General features: G+C 43.5%; 1 protein-coding gene across 1 annotated transcript in view; it reads right to left on the bottom strand.

The window, feature by feature from the left end:
• Positions 1–22,179, bottom strand: part of ADAMTS17 (ADAM metallopeptidase with thrombospondin type 1 motif 17) — a 262,300-nt gene that overhangs the window by 163,860 nt on the left and 76,261 nt on the right. Inside the window, exon 8 of the mRNA XM_026648360.2 lies at positions 5,552–5,657. Coding sequence (XP_026504145.1) covers positions 5,552–5,657 — 106 coding nt within the window. The remainder of the gene's footprint in view (positions 1–5,551; positions 5,658–22,179) is intronic.

Raw genomic sequence — 22,179 nt, forward strand, 5'->3', positions numbered from 1 at the left:
TCCATAGCCCTGCTATAAGTCTGCCCTTCTCTACTTACCCAAACGCATCTCTTTTCACATCAGCCTCAACCCCTTTGCTGCACCAGTGATCTCTAGGCATTCTTCCAAAATTAGAACTCACGAATGTTACGGCTACAAAGTCCAGCACTCAAAAGTCAGGAAATGCATATTTACGGTTGCCTGTGCTGCCTTCTGTGTATGCAGTATGATCATCTTTAATTACATGTTCACACACTATCTTTTCCACACAACCCCTGCCTCCTTCAGTGCACAGCACCGATGCATAAGAGGGAAGAATTGAAGTAGCACGGGCAACCTTAGGACTGGCATTACCTATCTTTTGATTGTTTGACTTTGCAACCTTACTAATGATGTTTTGATGATGTTTTTTGGTCTGTAATGATAACTAAATGGGCTAATTGATTGCTTTCTGCACATTAATTCATGTACTTTTACAGTAACAATGGGATCACTATGGAAGAATCATGCCACATAAATTCACGTCAGTGTTGAGGTCTTTGCCTGATAGCTGTGGGACTAACTCATGCCGCCTCTGAATATTAACAAGAACATTTGCAAGGCCTATCTTTCTTTCCCTGGATTGATCGTGCTGTCAGCACCATAAAACGCTTTGGGGCTCCCACTGGTAGGTCAGTGCCTTGCTTGTGATTTTCAAAGTCAGCTCTATAGGAATACATGAAGGAAGCTCTGCTTCTGCTATCATTACAATGGTCAGAAGAGTAAGGGAAGGGAAGGAAAACAAGCCCAGGTGGGAGCGGTTATAAATAAAGGGGTTAATGCTTCAAGTCAGCCGGGATGGTGGGACAGTTTGAATATAAATGATACTCCCCTGCCTAAGTCAGGAGAGCTGGTGTATTTTAGGTCAGGCTGTAACTGTGCTGCTGCAGAGAATGAGGAAGGACATTTTTTTTAATTCAAGAAAGGCCTTCCCAGCTTCCACCGCCCGCATCCTAAATTTCATAATCTTAGGATAAATCTCAGAGGATTAGCAGCAAAGGTTCCAAAATCATGATTATGACATTTCCAGAAACGCTCTTGCTGCTCTACACAGTTCTTTGGCTGGCTGCAAAGCAACCACTCAGTGCTGATTGGAGCCACAAACCACTACATTTAAGGAAAATAAATGGCCTCACACCAGCCGATTGTCCACTCCGGCAGAGATACCTGAACATTCCAATCTGTCTCCTACTTACTCTGGCCTGTCCCCAGGCTCCATATTAAATTTTTAATTTGTAATATGTATTACAGGCAAATCTCCATAGTTCACACATCTGGATAATTGCTTTTTCGACTTCCTGTTCTGGGGATTGGGACGTTTGCTTGTATGCCTACATTATACTGCCTCAAATTTGCAAATACAAGCTGCCTTGGGATGTAATTCTGTACAGATCTTGGAGTTGCTCATGACAAGTCCTCCCTCCCACTTCTCCCCTCCAGGCCTGCAAGTGTTTTGACATCCTTCCCGACTCCTATTTTTATATGGTCATTTGCATGACAGGATCTTCCTGCTGGATGCTGTGCTAGACGTATTGGGCCAATATTTTACTTTACAAGTCTATCAGCTTACACACCAGCCTACAAATGGAACATTCACTGAAGACTCTCTATGCGCACAGCACCCTTGAAAGAATGCCTGTCTCTTGATCCTCACTACACAGGCTATACTTTACAAGTACCCAACAGACAAGTGCATACACTCAGGTCATTTTAACCAGGCAACATGAACTAGCAGGAGTTTCTAAAGCAAATAATCACATTGACCCTGTGACAGAGACCTGCCTTGCCTTACATCCTCTCTCGCCCAGCTCCACATGCATGATGGTTCCAAATAAAAGGCTGTTTGGTTTGGCCTACATCGGCTTTTTACCTCTTGCTTGTTTTCATCCTCATCTGTTTCAGCTTTGAGTCCGAGACCATGTGGTGTCCACTCTGCTGGCAACAGACTGAATTCGGCCTTTTGCCGTTTATTTCTCTTCATTTTCTCAAGGGCGTTTGACACTTTATGGCCTCCAGCCAGACCACCTCAGGCTGTCGTCTCACAACCGAGGCAGCGCTGGACTCAGCTAATGCTTGACTAGGAGACATCCCCACATTCCTTCCAGGAAGCCACAGGCTGCCCCAGCAAGCAGCGTTGGTGACAGAGCTGGCCTGGAAAGAAGATGGCTGCAGCCCACCCAATTCAATCTGGGGGGGGACTAAGGAACAGAAAGGAGAATCTCAGCTTTTATTTAAAAACCAAACGAATAAACTTTCTAGCCTTTTTCCTTGCGAAAAGCCTTGAAAATGGTAAAAAGAGCAGTGCTAAACCGCCCGGGCCTCAAGTCTCCTTAAGCAACCTTTTCGACGAGCTCCCGCATTGCGGTCACTCCAGTTTACCGTTTAACTCTTTGAGGACAAGCAACAGCGTCCTCAAGGAACACCGCCTCTGCAAAGAGGTTTCTAAACACATACAGTAGAACCTCAGAATTACAAACGCTTCGGGAATGGAGGTTACTCATAACGCTGAACAAAACGGGATAGTTGTTTTTTCAAAAGTTTACAACTGAACATGGACTTCATACAGCTTGGAACTTTACTATGCAGAAGAAAAAAGTTGCTTTTAAGCATCTTAATTTAATGAAACAAGCACAGAAACAGTTTCCTTAACTGGTCAAATCTTTTTTTTTTTTTTTTTTTTAATTTTCTTTTTTTTTTTTTTTTAATTTAAAATTAAACATTGTTCTTTTTTTTTTTTTTTTTTTTTTTTTTTTTTTTTTTAATTCTCTGCTGCTGCCTGCGTACTTCTGGTTCCAAATGAGGGGTGTGGTTGACTGGTCAGTTTGTAACTCTGGTGTTCATAACTCTGAGGTTTTACTGTACGTACACTTCACTCAGACAACACAGGCAATACACAGAGCTACTGAAAAACAACAAAACCCTGCACCCAAACCCCTTTGGGATGTGAACAGTGTCTCTTCAGGGTCCTAGAACCCTCTTCTCTACCTTCTCCCCTTGGTCTGAATTGCCAATTTTTGGTCCCTTTTCTTTCTAAAATGGCTGGTGAGAGAATCCTCCTTTTATAAAGTTGCAATCCCTTGCATCAGGTGACGCTTCTGGTCTGTCTCAAAGCCCCCCCCCCATAAGCGATCAAGGTCTGCTCTCAGGTGATTTGTTGCTTGGTTACTGGCTCACCGGAAAGGAAGCTCGCTGTCCAAGGATGCTTGCATTTGAATAGGAGACCCTCCAAGTTAATGACCTTTGATCGTTTTGCATTGTTCTCCCTCTGTCTTGGAATTGCAGTACAAGATGAAGGCAAAAAGATAACAGGGAAGAGACCATACAGTCTTACAGCCAAAATGGTGCTCACAAAACAAAATGGACTTAGTAGTTTGATATACATACATATATGAATCCTCACACCACTATTAGTAGGAACCTTGGTAAACACAAGGGGTGGGCCATTTGCTCCCCTTTTCACATAGCTGGACTCCCTACAGTCCAAGTATCCTCTCCTTCTGGTTGTGGCCCATTGCAAAATGAGTGCTGAATTTCCCTTAATAAATTAACCTTAAATTAGGTTTCAAATCAGTTTAACAGCTTGGCATGTGGTTTAAATAAAAGAAAACCCAACATTCTTCCTTTCTCCTGCTAAAACTACCTCAGTTTGGCTCAGGTGCCTTTGGTGCCATTGGAGGGTGAATACGAGGTTCATTTTAATGTTGTCATTGTCCACACAATTCCATTAAACAATTATATACAGTGGAACAGGATTGACCAGAATCTTAACAGGATTTACTGGCTTTAGCTTAGCTACCAAATATCTGTTATTGTCGGTAATGAATATTCAACAGGAACATAAGTAGTAGGAGGCTATAAGCCTTCGGTCAAGAATTTCTAAACAGATTCTTCCTAAATGGCACAACAGTGGGATTTGATCAAGACACTCCTGTCATTTAGGAGAGCGGCTAGCTGCAGAAACGTTTGATCCTAAACACTATAGAGGGTAACTGAGACACAATGCAATCATTTTGATTTTAATGGAAGGGGAGAAAAGGTTCACAGCCCACATGCATGCATGTGATCCTTAATTTTGTTAGGCAGTAAATGTTGATAACTTGCTTTGGGTTAAACCCGATTTAAACAGATTGTGGAAATCTGAACAAATTACAAGTCCATTATCAAAGGGAAGAGCTGAATGAATAGCTCATACAAATGACTTATCCAGTGACTTTAGTCTCTTATCTTGCACGTGGGACACCACAAGCAGATTGAGATTTTGCTAGTTGAAAGTATCTGACAGATTTTGTTTTGCAAATCTTGGTTTAACTATGAATTGATCATGTTCCTTACGACTATCCCAGAATCAGCGTTCAAGGTGTGTCAGTTAGTTGTGACTGATCTGATAAATTAATTATTATCTCTGTCCCAATTGAATGAGTGTGAAAGCACCTCCAACCTATTCAAATCTAAAATTCAATTTCCATGAACAATTTCACATCTGATTCTGAAATTTGACTGCAGTGAATAGTCAACTTGATTGCCCAAATGACTGCAAAAAAAATTAACACGGAAAGGTGTGACCACCACCTGGACTGAAACACACCTGAACTTTGATGGAAATTTGGATCTGGATGGGAACTTCACAGCTGACTCTCCTGTTGGAACCAATTAAAACTAGATCTGAATACTCCTACATTTTGGGAAAGCGTGGATCTAGATCTGAATCTGGCTGGGTCCAACTCTACTTTTCATACATATCTTCCGCCCTACATCTCAACATGTTACATGAAGACTATTCTATAGGAGTAAACCTGGACTTTATCAAAAATGCTACAAGAGACTAGTAGCATCACGAGGCAGAGCACTCGAGAACACAGTCTGGGAAGTCCTGAGTCCTATGCCCAGATCCGTCCTGGGACATTACTCTGAATATATAAAGCACCACAGCCAACATTTTCAAAAACTAGGCTCTTAAATGTAGGCATCTAAGTCCATATTTAGGCACCTAAGTAAGGGGACTGAGGAACTGCTGGGTGCTTAGCACCCTTGAAAAGTCAGACTATTGTTTAGGTGCCTAAATATGCATCTGGAAGCCTAACTTTAGACACCCATTTTTCAAAGTCTCGCCCTATGTATATAAGAGATAAATTCTGCTCTCAGTTACACCAATATAAATATGGAGTAAATCCACTGATTTTAAAGTCTATGGAGTTACACAAGTGTAAATGAGAATAGAATTGGTCCCTAAGGATCATCATCCATCATCTCAACTAATGAGGTTTTTTTCTACTATTTGCATTAAATATGGTATTTAAGTATGTGTGACGGGTCAAACAATAAAGATCTCTGTGCACTGAAATGGTTACTCGAGAAAGCATCCTAAAAATTAAGCAGTTCATCAGTTTATCAGCTCCTGAGATGAACTGAACTGGAGTTAGGAGATCATAAACAGTCACACCAAACCAGTAATTTCACCTGTGAGAATTTAAATCAAGGCAGCAACACAAATATGGCATCTGTAAATGGAGGAAACTTAAGAATCAACTCTTACTTGTGCCCAAGTTCATGTGCTATGGTAAATGCCAGATTGAGACCATTGTCTTCAGCAAGCACACACTTCCTCTTGGCACTGCATACACCTCCCAGGTAAGCGATCCCTACAAAAAAAGAGAGAACATTCCCATCAGTGCTGGCAAAGTGTCTCACACATTCAAAACCCAGAGAAGTCTGTCAGCCATAAAGTAGTAAAACAACGATGCAGGACTTGAGAACAGTACAGCAATTTGTTCACAAACTCATCTGATGATCTTGTTCAGCATCGTCGTTCAGAACATTCCAGCCTATTTTTTCGTCACATAGAAACCATTCAAATTAGGCACGTTCCCCCTTGCTGGAAAATATATTTAATCATTAGTAGAGACTCAGAAGTCCAGGTGAGCTTCTCTATAGAACCTGTAGCAACTGGCAGGGCACCGCTGGGTGTCCTCAACAGGCTTTTAAGTGGAATTTTCTGTTCACCTACAGTATCCTGTTAGAGAAACACAATTAAACTATACAACCAGAACTCCTTAGAAAGATCTTAACCATTCCCTTTGTTGCCCATTTATTCTCATGCTTACTGATGGGGTCAGAGTCAGGAAACCTGGCACACTATACACAATGAGGAACAAAGTTAATGGAGGTGACAAAAATCTTCTAATGATCTCGTGAAATTTAGGACTTGATCCTGCAAATGCTTACTCACAGGAGTACTCTCATTAGCTTCTATGGGGCTGCTCGCATGAGTGAGGGTTTATAGGACTGGGCCCCAGTAGTGGCTGTAGGGCATTTTTCACCTCTCTGCAATGTGAGCTCCCAGTTAGATCAATGGGATTTTTGTAGAAAGACTGAGGGTGCTACAGTGGAACATGGCCCTGTGTGGTCAAAACTTTTCCTTGGCTACCGCTGCTGGACAGGCAAATCTGAAATCCCATAAAAACATTCCAAGTGTTTGCATGCAAAGCAGAATTTCCCAAATAACATGCAGCTAACTAAATGCTGAGGATCAAATTTCCACTTTAATTAGGATCTTGCACAATGCGAAGGAAAAGGGGAAGTGCAGAGACCTTCAATAATTGCATTTTAATTTTTTCAAGGCTTAGATTTTTTTTTAAACCAGGAGACAAGGAATCTATTTACTTGCCGTTAAGTGCTGCTCCCACACAGAGGTGGCCTGGGGTTCAACTGCCTTTAATAATTAGAGTAAAACAATGACAGCAGCTGTGCTATAGAAGTAGGACCATATTTTTCCTCAGATCATCAAAGTACACTGTGTCTTAGTTTATCAGGACAGAAATTGTGTAGAACTTTATGATTAGGTTTGGAAGCTGTCCTTTCCTATTTGTATGAGTTTTGACAAATAATATCGCTATTTATGTGCAAGAGGGTTTTGGATGGAATGGTGAGGTGGGTAATTGACTTAAATGTTTGCATTATTAGTGGGAAGGGGGGAGGGAGAACTTATTCAAAATGTACTGAGTGTAGAAGTCCAGATTTCTAGCAGATGAAAAAATAAAATCTGCATAAATTCCTATTTTATTCTTGGTGATCAATGGCTATAGGACTAGATTCTGGAACCTTTTCTCACATAGAACGGCACTTGATAAGTAATCCCACTGAAATCAATGGGAAAATTTAGGGTGCAATGTGCTATTCAAAGTAAGGGAATGAGAATTTAGCCCACAGAGCTGATGGTAGAAGAAAACCGCATAGCATGTAGATGTGTGCAACATATCCCATGCTTCTAATCCTTCTGAAGGGAGAAGTAGATAATTCGCTATATTTAAGTCCACCACCATGCACTCAGATGGCACTGTATAAACAATAATACACTTACTGATTACAGTCTACTCCTTCTCAGCCTACTTGGAATCAACCATTTCTGGAAATATTTTCTGCACACAGGAAGGGGCAGTTTGGGAAAATTCTAGTTTACTGTAAAACCAACAATGGAAGGTGTGGAATTAAAGATTAGCTGCAAGACTTTGGGTTAGAGGAAGGGAAAACTGAATAGCTCACAGTCACTGAAGCTCGAGATGGAAAGGATGTATGAGATGAGCCAGGCCACCCTCTGCTAGTGCAGATCTGGGCCTCATACTGTCTTTTTGAATTTTTAAATCCTCTCCCAGTATCTGAATACCTCGGCTGGTGCTGAGAAGGAGGCATCCTTTGTCCAGGCTGCTGGGCTGCTCTGCAGCTGCTACTCCAGCAGAAGGGATGCTGTATGTGTCACTGACGGATTGCCAAGCCCCTATGTAAAATGGGGAAGGGACTGGAGGGTCCACAATGGCAGACTTTTGGGGCCCTCTGTATTCCTCTAATATGCATGTGCATGCACACACAGACACACACCTTCCACCTCTCTGTATTGTCCATAGGAGTCGCCCTGTAGCTGGGGTGCATGCCATGCAAGAGGTGCACACTCCTTGTATGATCTCCCCCAGTTGACCCACCAGAGAGAAATACAACTGTTCTGTTGCAGGCGGGACCTCTCTAGAATTGGCCCCTAACGGTAAGGCCCCGCAGATTTTTCAATCCAGCCCCATTTCTACCACAATAACTGTGAAAAGTTGGACGTTGCACTATGCCCAGAAGATTGGTAAATCAAGGCTCTGGCAGAACAACAAAGGACCAGACATTGTTGTGCCAGTAGCCCCCTTTTTGTACCAGCATGCTCAAGCCCCTTGACTGATCATACCACTGCCAAAGACAGCAGGTAGGACTTCAAAAGGCTCATCCCAAAGGCAGTTACTTGGGAATTACGCTAAAGAAGGGCTCTAACTCCATGAAGAATTACCATATTGCATCTCCTATAAATCAGCTAAAACTGAATACAGCTGCGTGGGGAAAGTTCAATGAATCACCCTGGGGCAGAGCTCGAACCGCCAGTTGGAGTTACAAAGTTTAACTACCTAGGGTGAAATCCTGACCCCACTGAACTCAATGGCAAAACTCCCACTCATGTCAATGGGCCCAGGATTCCACCCCTAGGCTTCATGAACCTGATCTGAGATCAGTGGAAAGACTTACTGACTTCAGTGGATTTTGGATCAGGTCTCATGTTCTCTCTAGTGAGAACTAAGAGAACATGTAAGGACACCAAAGAGGAGATTTGATCTTTTACTGGGGTGACAAGATAAATAGAATGAAAGTGTGAGTATGACAATCACCACAACATCATGGAGGGATGAGGGGTCACCACGGAAAGGAGTTTATAAGCTGGCAAGTGGCACAGAATCCCTAGAACGACATGTGAGTTTGCGAAATACCCTTAATGACCAGGTTGCTTTTAAAGATAGATCCAGTAAGAACCGTTTAAGAAGCATACTTCCTCTCAGACAGCATATGACTCCTATTACCAGGAACTGCTGTGATGAAACACTATGGCATGACGGAAGCCACACAGACTATTCCGTTCCACTCCTGAGAGGTCTTGTCACCGTCCTGCATGGAATAATTCTAGAATATAAACTGACAGCTGGATGACACAGTGCTCGGGGCAATCAGCTGAAATCAAGATACTATAAGAAGGGATTTATAAAAAGATGTGGGATGAAATTCCGCTCTTGTTGTAAGCAGATTCTACTCTACAGAAATACACCACTGCTGAATCTGGCCCAGGGTTTTGAGAACATTTCAACAATTGCAAGTACAGTTGACAGTGAAATGATCAAAGTAATGGAGTTACTTAAAAGCCAGACAACGTTTCGTTCAGATCGCTAATCCTGAATCTTCCCGGTTAATCTCCCAATTATCCATCTTGAGTAGAAAAATGTGTCTCCTCAAATTAGCCAGGTCTTTAAGATAACATATACCATAACTCCATGGAACATCCGTTGCATGAGAATATCACGTCTACATCTCAATGGTCAGACACACAAACAAGTTTAGATAGTTTTAAAATGATTCTTTCTTTAGATTCTGATACCACTTAAATTTCACAATGAGGGGCTCATTGAGAGCGCTACTCTAGGATGGAGTGGAGCAACATTACCATATTTCAGCAGTTCTCAAACTTCATTGCACCGTGATCCCCTTCTGACAACAAAAATTACTACATGACCCCAGGAGGGGGGACCAAAGCTTGAGCCAGCTCGAGCCCCACCTCCTCAGGCTGGGGAGCCAAACCCAAAGCCCAAGGGCTTCAGCCCCAGATGGTGGGGCTCGGTCTTCAGCTTCGGCCCTGGGCCCCAGCAAGTCTAACGCCAGCCATTTTAGGGTCCCGACCCACAGTTTGAGAACCCCTGCTACATTTGGATGATGTGGGCTGGTAGAAAAAGCTGTAGTTCTTGGCAATAAATTAAAGAGGATAAATCTCAATGAAAAAGCTGAACACAATGTAGAGGCCTCAAATGGCAATCCTCCATGAGGCTGGAAGGCTGTTCAGCAATTCTAACCCCCACTGGAAGTGATCGGCCGCAGCACTGTAATGTGCTAAAGGCCTCATTACTAGATGGTGGAAAACTAGAGAATTGCCAGTGATTAAGGATATGTAAACACAGATGGCCGAGAGAATAAAATGATTCAAGTAAAGAGATTAAGTGTTCCCAGTATCCACACGGATTCTATTCGGCCACTATAGAATACTGGCAATGACCAACATTCCAAAACTGGGGTGACCTAAAGCTACTTCATTATTATTATTAATTATGGTTATTACAGTAGTGCCTAGGGACCCACCAAGGCCAGAGCCCTATTGAGGTAGGCACTGTACAAACACAGAGTAGCAGACAGCAGAAAGTTTGTCACCTAAATCCATATGAATCTCAAATAAAAGTTTTGGCTTTCAGAGGCTTGGAGCACCTGCAGATTCCAGAGTCTTTCTGGAGCATCAATATTAGAGCTGTTGGAAAAAATTAAAATTTTAAAAATGCTGACTCAAAAATTGATTATAAAAAACATTGAGTGTCTCTATTACCTAGAAATTTAGGTACCCTAGTTTGATAATTTTGACCAATATATTTGAATTCAAACTCTTAGCTCAGAATGTAAGTAGTGATGCGATATTGATCCATAAATGAATACAAGAGTTCTTTATTCCATAAACGTATCTGATACAGTCAACTGTAATCCAGTATTTCTAGCAAATGCCATACACTGCTCTATATTAACAACACTGGGTAGAGAAACATTGGACCTAATGGATTTATAATCACAGCTGAGGTACAACCTTGTGTGGCTGGGTTCTGTACAATATAGGTTCTCTCTTGTAATGGATGAATGCTTATCTTGTTTGGACTTTTTAGAACTAAAAAATATCACGAGGAAAAAATGTTTGATTAAACCCCTAAGAGTAAGATTCTTATTTGAGCCTCTCGAGTCTCCAAAATTAGACTGGAAACATCATGTATTCAGGCTCACTCATGAAATTCCTGGCATGCTGAGGCTAGCCAGGCTGGGAATACTAGGAGAAGGGCTTCCCGTCATTTGGCAAGTCTGCTTCTGGCCCTGGCTGGAAGCCAGAGGTGTGTAAAAATGAAAAAAGGGGAGGATAAGTGAGCTGAACTTTTTCAAACCTCATACTGTTCCGAGGCAAGTGAGGAGATAAGCTCTGGATGGGAAGACGGATGGAGCGTTCTTATGCAATCCAAACCAGCTCACTCACCCCTAACAGGCACGACCGCTTCATTTTTAATAATAAAAATGCTGAAACAGGAGCATCAGTACAAAAGGGAGAGTAAAGCCAGGGATATTTTGAAGCATTAGTTAGATTTTTTTTTCATTCTTCCCCTGAGGAAACTGCATAATTACAGTATGTAACTTCTGAACTTGGGTTTGAACATATGATGCTATCTAGATTTCAACAGAAAACCACACACAACTGTGTAAACTCTGGTTTATCCAAAAAGTTGTCACAAGTAAACAGTTTGCAGCTGTTGGCCTTGTTGCCAGCTAATGAGACCTTTTCTAGAAGGGTTTCCAAGGGGAACGATTACTTTCCTCCTACCAGCTCAATTAGGTAGTTAGGACATGACATAATTGCCAAGGTGATTGCTAGCAAGAGCTGGAGGATGTAAACTTCGGAGGCATTTACCCCCAATTAATCCTAGAACGATATATACTGGGCTTACTGCTGACAACAGGGGAATGACTAATCAGCTCTCCCAGCAAGCGAATTGCCCAGGTACTCCTGCTTTTAACTTTGCAACTTCTGATTTGCAACTGCTCTCTCTGTTTCTTAACCTTCTCGTCTGCTCGTCCCCTCCTGACACAGCGCGCCTGCTTTACAAAAACCTGGGTTGTTCTTTGCATTTTTTCCAATGCATTTGCTGCTGGTGGAAGGTGGTAGGCTGAAAGCCCTAGAGCAGTGGCTCTCAACCTTTCCAAACGGGTGACCAGATAGCAAGTGTGAAAAATCGGGACAGGGGGTAGGGAGTAATAGGCGCCTATATAAGACAAAGCCCCAAATATCGGGACTGTCCCTATAAAATCGGGACATCTGGTCACCTTAAAACTACTGTACCCCTTTCAGGAGTCTGATTTGCCTTGCATACCCCAAGTTTCACCTCACTTAAGAGCTACTTGCTTGCAAAATCAGACATAAAAATACAAAGGAGTGTCACAGTACATTGTTACTGAAGAATTGCTGATGTTCTCATTTTTATCATATAATAAAATAAATCCATCGGAATATAAATATTGTATTTATATTTCAGTGCACACTATAAGGAGTAATACAAACAAATCCATTGTTTGTATGAAATTGTAATGTTGGACTGACTTCGCTTTTTATGTAGCCTGTTGTAAAACTAGGCAAATATCTAGATAAGTTGATGCACTCACTGGAAGACCTCTGTGTACCCCTGGTTGAGAACCACTGACCGAAAGCTTGAATTGCTGGTTAGTCACAGAACAGGGACAGCCTTCTCAAAGCATCAGTGTCAGAGGTGCACACATGCTTAAATACAGAGCCATCATTTTTTACCCCTCCATTCCCTGCAATTGCGATTACTTAAACGTGGCTATTCTACACACCCTCCCATATCTCTTCTCTTGACGCAGCTCCCAGACTGTCACAACTAGGCTTTTTTGCAGCCTCTGTCTATTCTGTTCTTCCCTCTACCTAAAGGACAGGAAGATCAGAGGCGTGGTTCATTGCAATGAACTGTTCCTCTGTTCAGTGCTCTGCTCTGCGTGTAAAAGTGCAATTAGGTCATTCACCAGGAGTAGCTCTCCCTGACTGCGAGGTTTAATAATAAATAATAACAGTAATTCTCTCTTCTATAGAGCCTTATGCACAAAGGTTTCCACACGCTTTACAAACACTAACGAAGCAAGCCTTTCAGAAACGTCCTCCGAGAGAAGCAGCTAAACATCTACAAATTCGACAGCTGGAGAAGGGAAGGTACAGAGAAGCTAGCTGACACAGCTGAGCTGGAAACAGAACCGAGATCCGCCCTGAAAACCCGTGTCAGTGGATAATGCTTCCTCTAAATTTAGAGATACTCTTGGCAGGACCTGAATCAGGAAAAGAGCACCCGCAAAGACTCCCGTCCAGTGTGTACAGCACCAAGCGCCAAAGTACAGCATGAGCACTGGCAGTGCAATTTCAACCATCACTACCGCACCAGTGAGCCCAAGCCTTGGTTGGGAGGGACCATCCAGAAGGGGTAGAGGGGCAAGGTCTCTCCTCATTTGAGGACGATGTGCTAACTCAAAGCCAGCAGTGAAGTTTTAGCAGCACACATTAATTTGGCTTAGTTCTGGTCAGTCATTTAGATGTCAATTTCTGTTATTCTTGCAGTAACAACATGGTTTCCATTACAGTTTAGCATTCGCATGAGGAAACTGTTTTCCTTAGCAACAATTTTCATTGTCACTGGAGTTAATGAAAACCACACTGGAAACAATACAGTCATTATGAACCAGAAGAAGAGAAATTACAATGCAAGTTTCCAATGCACAGGAGACGGCTGCGGTTGGGTAGGAAGAAATATTCACGCCAAAAGTCCTACACAGAGTAAGTTACAATGTTCTGAAAGTAGCGAAAACTATTCAGAAAATCATCTTTTTAAAAACAGAGATGTCTCCTATAATGGAACATGCAAGCCACTGTCATTGCAAGCAGTCAGGAACAGCAGATTCCAAATAGTCTCTACATAAATATACATTTACCCTTAAAGGGAAGGTAGGCCATGAAATAAGCAAGTTTTCAGAGTGCACAGGCAATGGATCTGCACTGTAGATCTGCAATCTGCACTGGCAATGGATCTATCAATCAGTTTTCTTCTGTTTGTATTTCATTTCAGGACACAGCAGATAGCCCCACTGTCTGTCCCTAACCCTAACCCCCTCCCTTCCCCACACACACACACACACACACACTAGTTGTAAGGCTGCAGTACTGCAAGTACAACTCTTTCTTGGAGGTGGTGGAGGAAGGGGCATTTGGGGAAGTATTTAGTAGAGCTGGTTGGGAATTTTTCAACAGAACGTTTATTTCCTGGATAATGCTGATTCGTTGATTCTGAAACTTTTGGTGGAAATCTCTGTTTCACCAAACTTTGCAGGTCTAAGATAGGAAAGAGAGAGAGCTGCTCCCAGAGTAGCCAACAGCCTGCTCGTTAGGGCACTTGTGATGCAGAGAACCCAGATTCACCTTCATGCTCCAAATCAGCCAAGAATTTCAACCTGGGTCTCGGATATCGCAGGTTCAAGCCCCTGCCTGATTTGGACCAGAATCTGGTTCTCCCACAGGCCCTGACCACTGACTGTTGAAACATTTTGAAAGGTCTCAGCTTTGTTTAGGAAAGAAAACAGATTTTTCAAAACCTTGACCTTTTTGCAAAACAGAATTTACGTTTTCCAGCCAGCCCTAGTACTTAAGACTCCATGACTAGCTTTCAACGAGCCGTTAGTGCTGCTTTTAAAATAAACCATGGGCCTGTCTGAGCATTACTGCAGAAAGGAGACCATCTCAGTCAGTAGGAGCATATTGTAGAGGAAAGCCCTTTTAAACTTTGTACAATCCACTCCTTCGGCTCTGCGGTAGAGATCTGTTTGGGTCTAATTTTAAAGCCTGACCCGAACCAGACTAGACCACAGCCAATCCAAACCCGACATGAGCCCGAGAGCGTCGAGTTGTTTTCATACCCGACCGCAACCCAACATCGGTAGTCGGGTCCCCTTTGGTTTGGATTATCTTGCAAGGTTCCAGAGTAGTCGGCACGCTCAGTGATAAGAGACTACCCGAGCTGAACTGAGCCCAAATGGGTAACAATTACACCCAACTCGACACTTGGAGTCAGGTCCCAGCGGGGTGCAAAGACCTACTCTATGGCACTCTATTTTTCAGAATGCTACAGAGCACTTTATGTGCACAGATCTCAAAGTGGTGTTCAAATATTGACTAAATAATCCCTACCTCCTTCTTGTGAGGTAGACAAATATTATTACACCTATTTTACAGATGAGTCCTGTGATCATTGTGCCTTGGTTCACCTACAAGATCATACAGTGAGTCGGTGGTACAATTGGGAACAGAACCAGGGACTCCCTATGCACTGCTGTATCTAACTAGCTTCTTATAAAGGTGTCCATCACCATAGCATCTGAGTGCCTATTCCTTCTAACCACTAGGCAAGGTGCCACATCCCAAAATTCAATGGGATCTTTACAGAAACCTTGCTCCTCCTCTAAAAGTCAATGCAATCTCTAGAACTTCACCCCACTTCACCAGCATTCAGTGTACTCTCTAGAGCTAGACAACGTTCCTGTGGACTGACTATTGTCATGTGGGTCCCAATAAGCTCTCATCTTCCTTCTAACTCTGAAAACAGTGTCACTTCCAGTACATACAACTGTTGTCACAACTCTGAAATCCCAGCAAGGAAAATAAATGGTTTAAAAAGGAAATGTGGTTACTTTTTGAATCCTGTGGTTTTCATTACACATAACCTTAGAAGACTAAGTAAAATAAGCTCTCCCTGACGTTCACAGTGATAATAGCTATGGGTAAAAATCAGATGTTTCTAGAGCTGATAGGACACTCTGTCCTGAGGGATATTATGCTAACAGAAAACTGCCTTTAAAGGAAATAAACTGTATTTAATAGCTAAGAGTACAGAAATATGGCTGCAGACTGAAACATCCACAGCTGTCAGAAAGTTGGGTCTAGTGCTTAGAGCCCTGGACAATGTATGTATCACAAGATCTGGGTTCTAATCAGGAGAGCTAGGTTCAGACACACTGTGTTACCCTGGGAAATCCCTAAATGTCTCTGCTGACATGAACACCGTGAGGCTTGATTCAGTCATGTTTGTAAAACACTGTGATCCTCGTAAGGAAAGCAGGATAGCGCAAACTATGAAAGGTTATGGGTATGCTTTGCTGCCACTCCTTTCTTTTCCCTAACTGCCACCCATTGTACTCCAGTTAGTCTAGCCCAGGGGTCAGCAACCTTTCAGAAGTGTTGTGCCGAGTCTTCATTTATTCACTCTGATTTAAGGTTTCGCACGCCAGTAATACATTTTAACCTTTTTAGACGGTCTCTTTCTATAAGTCTATAATATATAACAACTATTGTTGTATGTAAAGTAAATAAGGTTTTTAAAATGTTTAAGAAGCTTCATTTAAAATTAAATTAAAATGCAGAGCCGCCCGGACCGGTGGCCAGGACCCAGGCAGTGTGAGTGCCACTGAAAATCAGCTCGCGTGCCGCCTTCAGCCTGCGTGCCATAGGTTGCCTACCCCTGGTCTAGTGCTTGGATCCCATCCCCCACCTCCCAGTTCAAATCTACTGCTTTTGTTTACGGTCTCCCTACCATACTATGTTTTGCCCTCTGCTCCCTCTGTGCTTCCATAAGACTTTCAGAACCCAGGGACAGTTTACCTGCTCATTCATGGACATGCTCACCTACAAACATCCCCCAAAACGCCAAAGGCGTCCGTTTCTGATCTCACTTGCACTAGCTTTACACCTGTGGAAACCAACGGACTTCAGTGAGTCTCTCGTGATTTACGCAGGTATGTCACAGGCATGGAACCCAAGCCTCTCTCCTGGCCTCTAGGACAAAGTGTTCTTCACCATGGGTAGCATAAAACTGAAGACAAAGAGCCAGATTCTACTTGTGCACCCAGAGCAATGCCACTGCAGTCAGTGGAGTCACTCCCTGGCTGGGATGATTTAGTTGGGAATTGGTCCTGCTTTGAGCAGAGGGTTGGACTAGATGACCTCCTGAGGTCCTTCCAACCCTGATATTCTATGATTCTATGACACACTGGTATAGCTGAGACCGTAATCTGACCCCTGAGCTAAAGACACCAGTTTTAGGCCTTTTTCTTCTCCACTCTCTCTTCTGCATCTGCCCTTAGAATCCCTTCACAACTCTCCTTATCATACACCAGCCCTCCTCGCCCCCAAAGTCTTGTGTTTCAGCCAAGCCCCGTAACAGGGAGAACTATAGTGGTTCTCAAACTGGGGTCGCTGCTTGTGTAGGGAAAGCCCCTGGTGGGCTGGGCCGGTTTGTTTACCTGCCCCGTCCGCAGGTCCGGCCAATCGCGGCTCCCACTGGCTGCGGTTCGCTGCTCCAGGGCAATGGGACCTGCGGGAAGCGGTGTGGGCCAAGAGACATACTGGCCGCTGCTTCCAGCAGCTCCCATTGGCCTGGAGCAGCGAACTGCGGCCAGTGGGAGCCGCGATCGGCTGGACCTGCGGACGCGGCAGGTCAACAAACCGGCCCGGCCCGCCAGGGGCTTTCCCTAAACAAGCGGCGACCCCAGTCTGAGAAACACTGGAGAACTAGATGAGGATACAGAAGTCAGAACTGACTCTTACTTGGAAGAAGAAGTGTCTGAAGCAATAGAGAGAGCCCGAGCTTCTCAACTGGTTGGTGATGGGTAGGTCATGTTAAGGTACCATTGCCACTGAAGAAAGGACAGTAGGGCAGATGTCCCAAAGTTCCTAACTTTTCTAACCAGCCTGGGCCAATCTCTAACTGAAGCCCACCAGTGCTGCACCTACAAAACATGCTGTATTATCAACAGTGCGTTATTCAGAACATTGTCTCAACCGTACAGCATGGGTTACCGACAACATTCTACATTGTGAGAACACAAGGCCATGGGAAAAAATATTCACCAAGCTGGCAAATGGGGGGGGTAAGGGGTGGGGTGGGGAGAATCTTTCCCTTAAAAGTAATTCCAGGAAAGCTTACAGGCTCCGTAAGCCATACTCCTGGGGATAAAACATGAGATCTAAGAGCTCAGCAAAGAGACAAACAAACGCCCCATTTGTTTGACATCTCCTCTTTGTTCACTATGACATCCACCATCCCATTAAAGGTATTCCTTAGCTCTGCAGACCACAGCCTCCCTTGACTACAGCCAGTTAATAAATCCACTCAATCTGGCATGACAATATCAGTCCCTCAATTACAGAATTACCCAGAACACAGGAAGCAGGGTATCCTGGAATGTTTACTCAACTTTGATGTGCTAATCGCCACATTCCAAAACAACCCTTCCCCTCTTACATCCCAGAGAGATGGGAGCCCAAGGTGCTGCTGAGAGCAGATCTCAAGCTGAAGATAAATACAGCTCTGCTTTGCATTTCAGTTATTGTTGCTACGTTTAAAGCTTTGGACATTTAAAGGAGCAACGGGTCAAATCAAGCTAAGATTTCCATACATGGATGCCTAAAGCTAAGTAGCTAAATCCATATTCTGCCATGTGAGAAAGGGGCCTGGTTTTCAGGAGGGCTGGAGCACCCCCAGCTTGCAATAAAGCCATACACCTGCACGAATTAATATGCAAACTCTATTGTCTCTGGCTCCAATCTCATTAGAATAAGAGAGCAAATAAGAAAAGGGCAATAAGAATTGGCAATGAACTGAGGAATCCAGATAATAGATCCAGGTATTTAGCTACCTTTATGTGGTAATTGAAGGTTGCCTGCTCTCAATACTCACACACACAAAATGATGTTTCCTTCCCTGATGATTTACAGCCTAAGTAAGACAAGACACATGATACCAGTTGCACCATGCTAAATGAGGAGCATAGGAAGATAAGAGCATTTGAAAGGAAGAGTACATAGGAGAGAAGAGGTTGATTAGTGGATGAGAACAAAGAGTGCTCTAGGCACACAGGGAATCTTGGTAGAAGGCATAATGGAAATAGGAGACGTAGTGAACAGTAAAGCAAAAGGATTGGCAAGAGAGTCGATAGTGACGGGACACGATGTGATTGGAAGGGAAGAGGCTTTTAGGAACAGGATTTTGGACTGACTTGATGGAAGGAATTAAAGTATTCTCAGCAGACATGGGGTTCAGCAACAGGGACAGTGAGAAAAGGGTGGATCTGGAGAAGTTAAAGAGAGAAATGACAGAATTAGCAAGGGATGGGCTATGGAGAAGGAGGGGAAAAGGAGGCCAAGAAGCTGCAGAGATTGGGTTTTGGGAAGAGTGAATCAGGCCTACATGGCACCAAAATCCTTTTCTCACACGACTGAGACCAAAATGGCAGACATCTTGAGAGATCTACTGCTCTTGAAAGATTTCAGGAGCACTGAAATATGAACTGAAGAAAATAGGCCCTTCCAGTTTTGGAATGGATTCGGAATCAGAATCCCAACCCTACCTTGAAATGTAGCAGGGTTCATATCTGAGGTGGTGGTGTTGGCCCAACCTTGTTATGTGCACTCAGAGTGGGTTACAATCATTAAGCAATTATCCTTCTCATTTGAGATGTGCAAGCATGATCTCCATTTTACAAGTGGGAAAACTGAGGCAGAGGATAAGTGACTTACCCAAGATAAAAGGAGGCGCCAGGATGAGCATGGGGCTTCCTGACTACGGGGCCCATCTGCTAGTCACTAGACCACATACCTCTTTTTGTTGCTTAGTCAACACCTGTAGCAATAAGGTTCTGCTGTCAATATAGACCATATTCTCCATTGTTTCGCCTTAAAACTCTACACTGTGCTGAGAAGAGGAAAAACAACCCCTGGCACTTCCAAAAGCTGCTGCTTTGCAAACTGCTCTGGGTTCCAAAATCAGCTTGGAGACTATTTTCCTTTTGCTCTGTAAGATGAGCTCAGTGGCTTCCACTTTCCAATTTGTCAGCTTTTCCTTGCAATTTGTCAAGACCATCTGTATCAATAATGTGCCCTGGTTGGAGGAAATGAGGGGAACAAGGAAAGGGGTTGAATCAGAGACTTTTTACAAGACTGCTAAACAAAGTCGTGGAATTCACCAGTACGAATCCTGGAGGCGTCAAATCCCCTAATATTCCCTTCCCAAATGAAGGTCAGACTTGGCAATAAATTAGAAAAAAATCTGGCGATTCTGTACCAAACAGCATCTGCTTTAGAGGCAACATCATCGGGATGCAGCATTCAGTTCCAGTTGTCTTTCTTTTTAAAGGAAATACACCCAATAATTGCGAGCTGTAAGAAATTGCGAGGACAGGTGCAAAGGATAAATCAATAGGGTCTTTTAAAAAAGCTTTGCCACTGAATCAAAATATCCACTTTGCAGGGAGCTGCTGAGGTGCATAAGCAATGGTCATTTCTGCAATCGCATTAAACAATATACAACTAGATTATTAGCAATAGTCTTTTAGTATCTACAGAGCTCTTCAATTGAAAGGCCAAGCTGTAGAAGTTTCTTAACAGATGTTCTAGCACTTGTGCTATATTGACAACAGGCCCACTTCTGTATCTTTTGGTTAAACCATTTTCATGTTCTTAAGGCATAAGAACGACAAAGCAAAGCAGTTATGCTACTGTCAGAAACTGTACAGATCAATTCTTTTAAGAGCTGTTTATGTCTGAAGTGAACTTTATTTTTAGACATCGTATGCATGTCAAGCCGCCCTCTTGGCAAAACAGGAGTAGCTCAGGCGACTAGCAGAGATGCTCCAGCCCAACAGGATGATTCATAATGATCCATCTTTGAACGGATGCTGTTCCAAATTGTTTCTGTGATACTTCTCAATTACATTTCCTACATCCTGACATCCCAATTACTCTCCTAGCTTCGACTTGTCAAGGTGCCAATTCACACATACACTGGCAAACTTATTTGGCAATTCTTGGTTTAGCGCCTCTGTTTGTGCTAAGCGCTGACCTAACCTAGCAGCTTGTCTGATCTGGGCAAACCAACTGACTACGGGCTCTACCCTCCTAGGACTATCAGGCGTGGTGCTTACTGCCAGAAGTAGTTCCATTAAATCAGACCTTGGGTTGCTAAATGCACACGATGCAAAAGAATTAAGGAGGATGCTGATTTCCGAAATGGTAGCCATGGGAAAATAAATAAACGCTTGCTGCAAATTCCACTTATGGCATCAATAGAGAGACCACTGAAGAATGAGTAAGAAAATGATGACATTCTTCTGCACATGTGGAGGATCTGAAACATGACGATCTTGATGATATTCTTTCCACACCGCAGTCTTGGGAGGCAAAATGAGGTTTTCTGTGTTGCGTGCCAACTAGCCTTCTACTTGTAAAATAATACACTAGATGCAGGGATCTCCCAACTGAGTTTTAATCATTAGACGGTGTTGTTGAGCTCTGTTATACTGGCTTAAATGAACACATACAAGGCTTGAGCTGGGAACCAATTCAGCCTCAGCTGGCCCCAGTATCAGGAGAGGAGGAAAGGTGGCTTCGTGCCACTTTTGTGTGTCCCGCCCCACTGCTCCAAGTGTGAGCTCACTGCAGCGGAAGACTCTGCCCTCGAGGATCATTCACCAGCAGATATTCACACCTGTAAGGGAGTGAGGGAAGGTCAGGGGCCTTCTTGTCCCTCTACACAGGCTCCCTGCATCACCAGTCAGAACAGTGTGTGGAGACTGGCTTCGTAGGCAGCTACTTCCCTCCTGTGTAGGGACTGGGCAGGCAAAGGTGGGGAAGGAGTGTATGCAGAGTTATCTTCACCCCCCCAAATACTCCAGCCAGCACAGCTAAGTTGGAGATAAGTTGGAGTGGGAGATAAACTGCACCGGGACAAGGGCTGGCACAGCTTGCTGCCCTGGAACAAAGGGAAAGCAGGTAGCGAATCATGATACTTCAAGCCTTAATTCAGTCCCTGTTCTGCTCCTCGGGCAGCGCAACCATGCAGCTTGCAAGGCTAGACTAGCACCTTCGGAGCCTACTTGCTCCTTTCTAAGTCGCAACATTCTTTGCCTCCACTAGGAGTTTCACCCGAGTAAGGACAAATTCGAGGATTTATGGCCACTCTCTTGATCGGATTTATAGCAAACTAGGACAGGGAGAGCGAGAGCAGGGCGTGAGCAATGATGCCGCTGTTTGGCTCAAAGGAAATACAAAGGGTTTTCGTTACATGAGACAGCTTCTCATTTTCAAGGGAGAAAAATAATAAAGGGCTAGATTTTGCAACCCTTCCATTAGTGAGCAGGTAAGGAGAGTACGTCCATAGGTTTCAATGACACACAGCACTGCTCACCAACTGGATAGAGGGATGCGCTGTCCAGACACAGAAGCATTAAATATAAGCCAAGACTATGGCGAACTCTTCCAAGCAGCAAGGAGGATGTTTGAATAGATCTATCTAAAAATAAAGAACCCTCAGGCTTCCACTGAGGACTAGTACAGCACATGTACCATTTGGGAATGGCCCCGGCAAGGGGCAATTATACTGCATTACTTCTCATTTGTAACTTTGGGGCACTCGC

This window comes from Terrapene carolina, unplaced genomic scaffold (genome assembly GCF_002925995.2).
Source record: "Terrapene carolina triunguis isolate 2854851 unplaced genomic scaffold, T_m_triunguis-2.0 Scaffold67, whole genome shotgun sequence".
NCBI lineage: Eukaryota > Metazoa > Chordata > Testudines > Emydidae > Terrapene > Terrapene triunguis.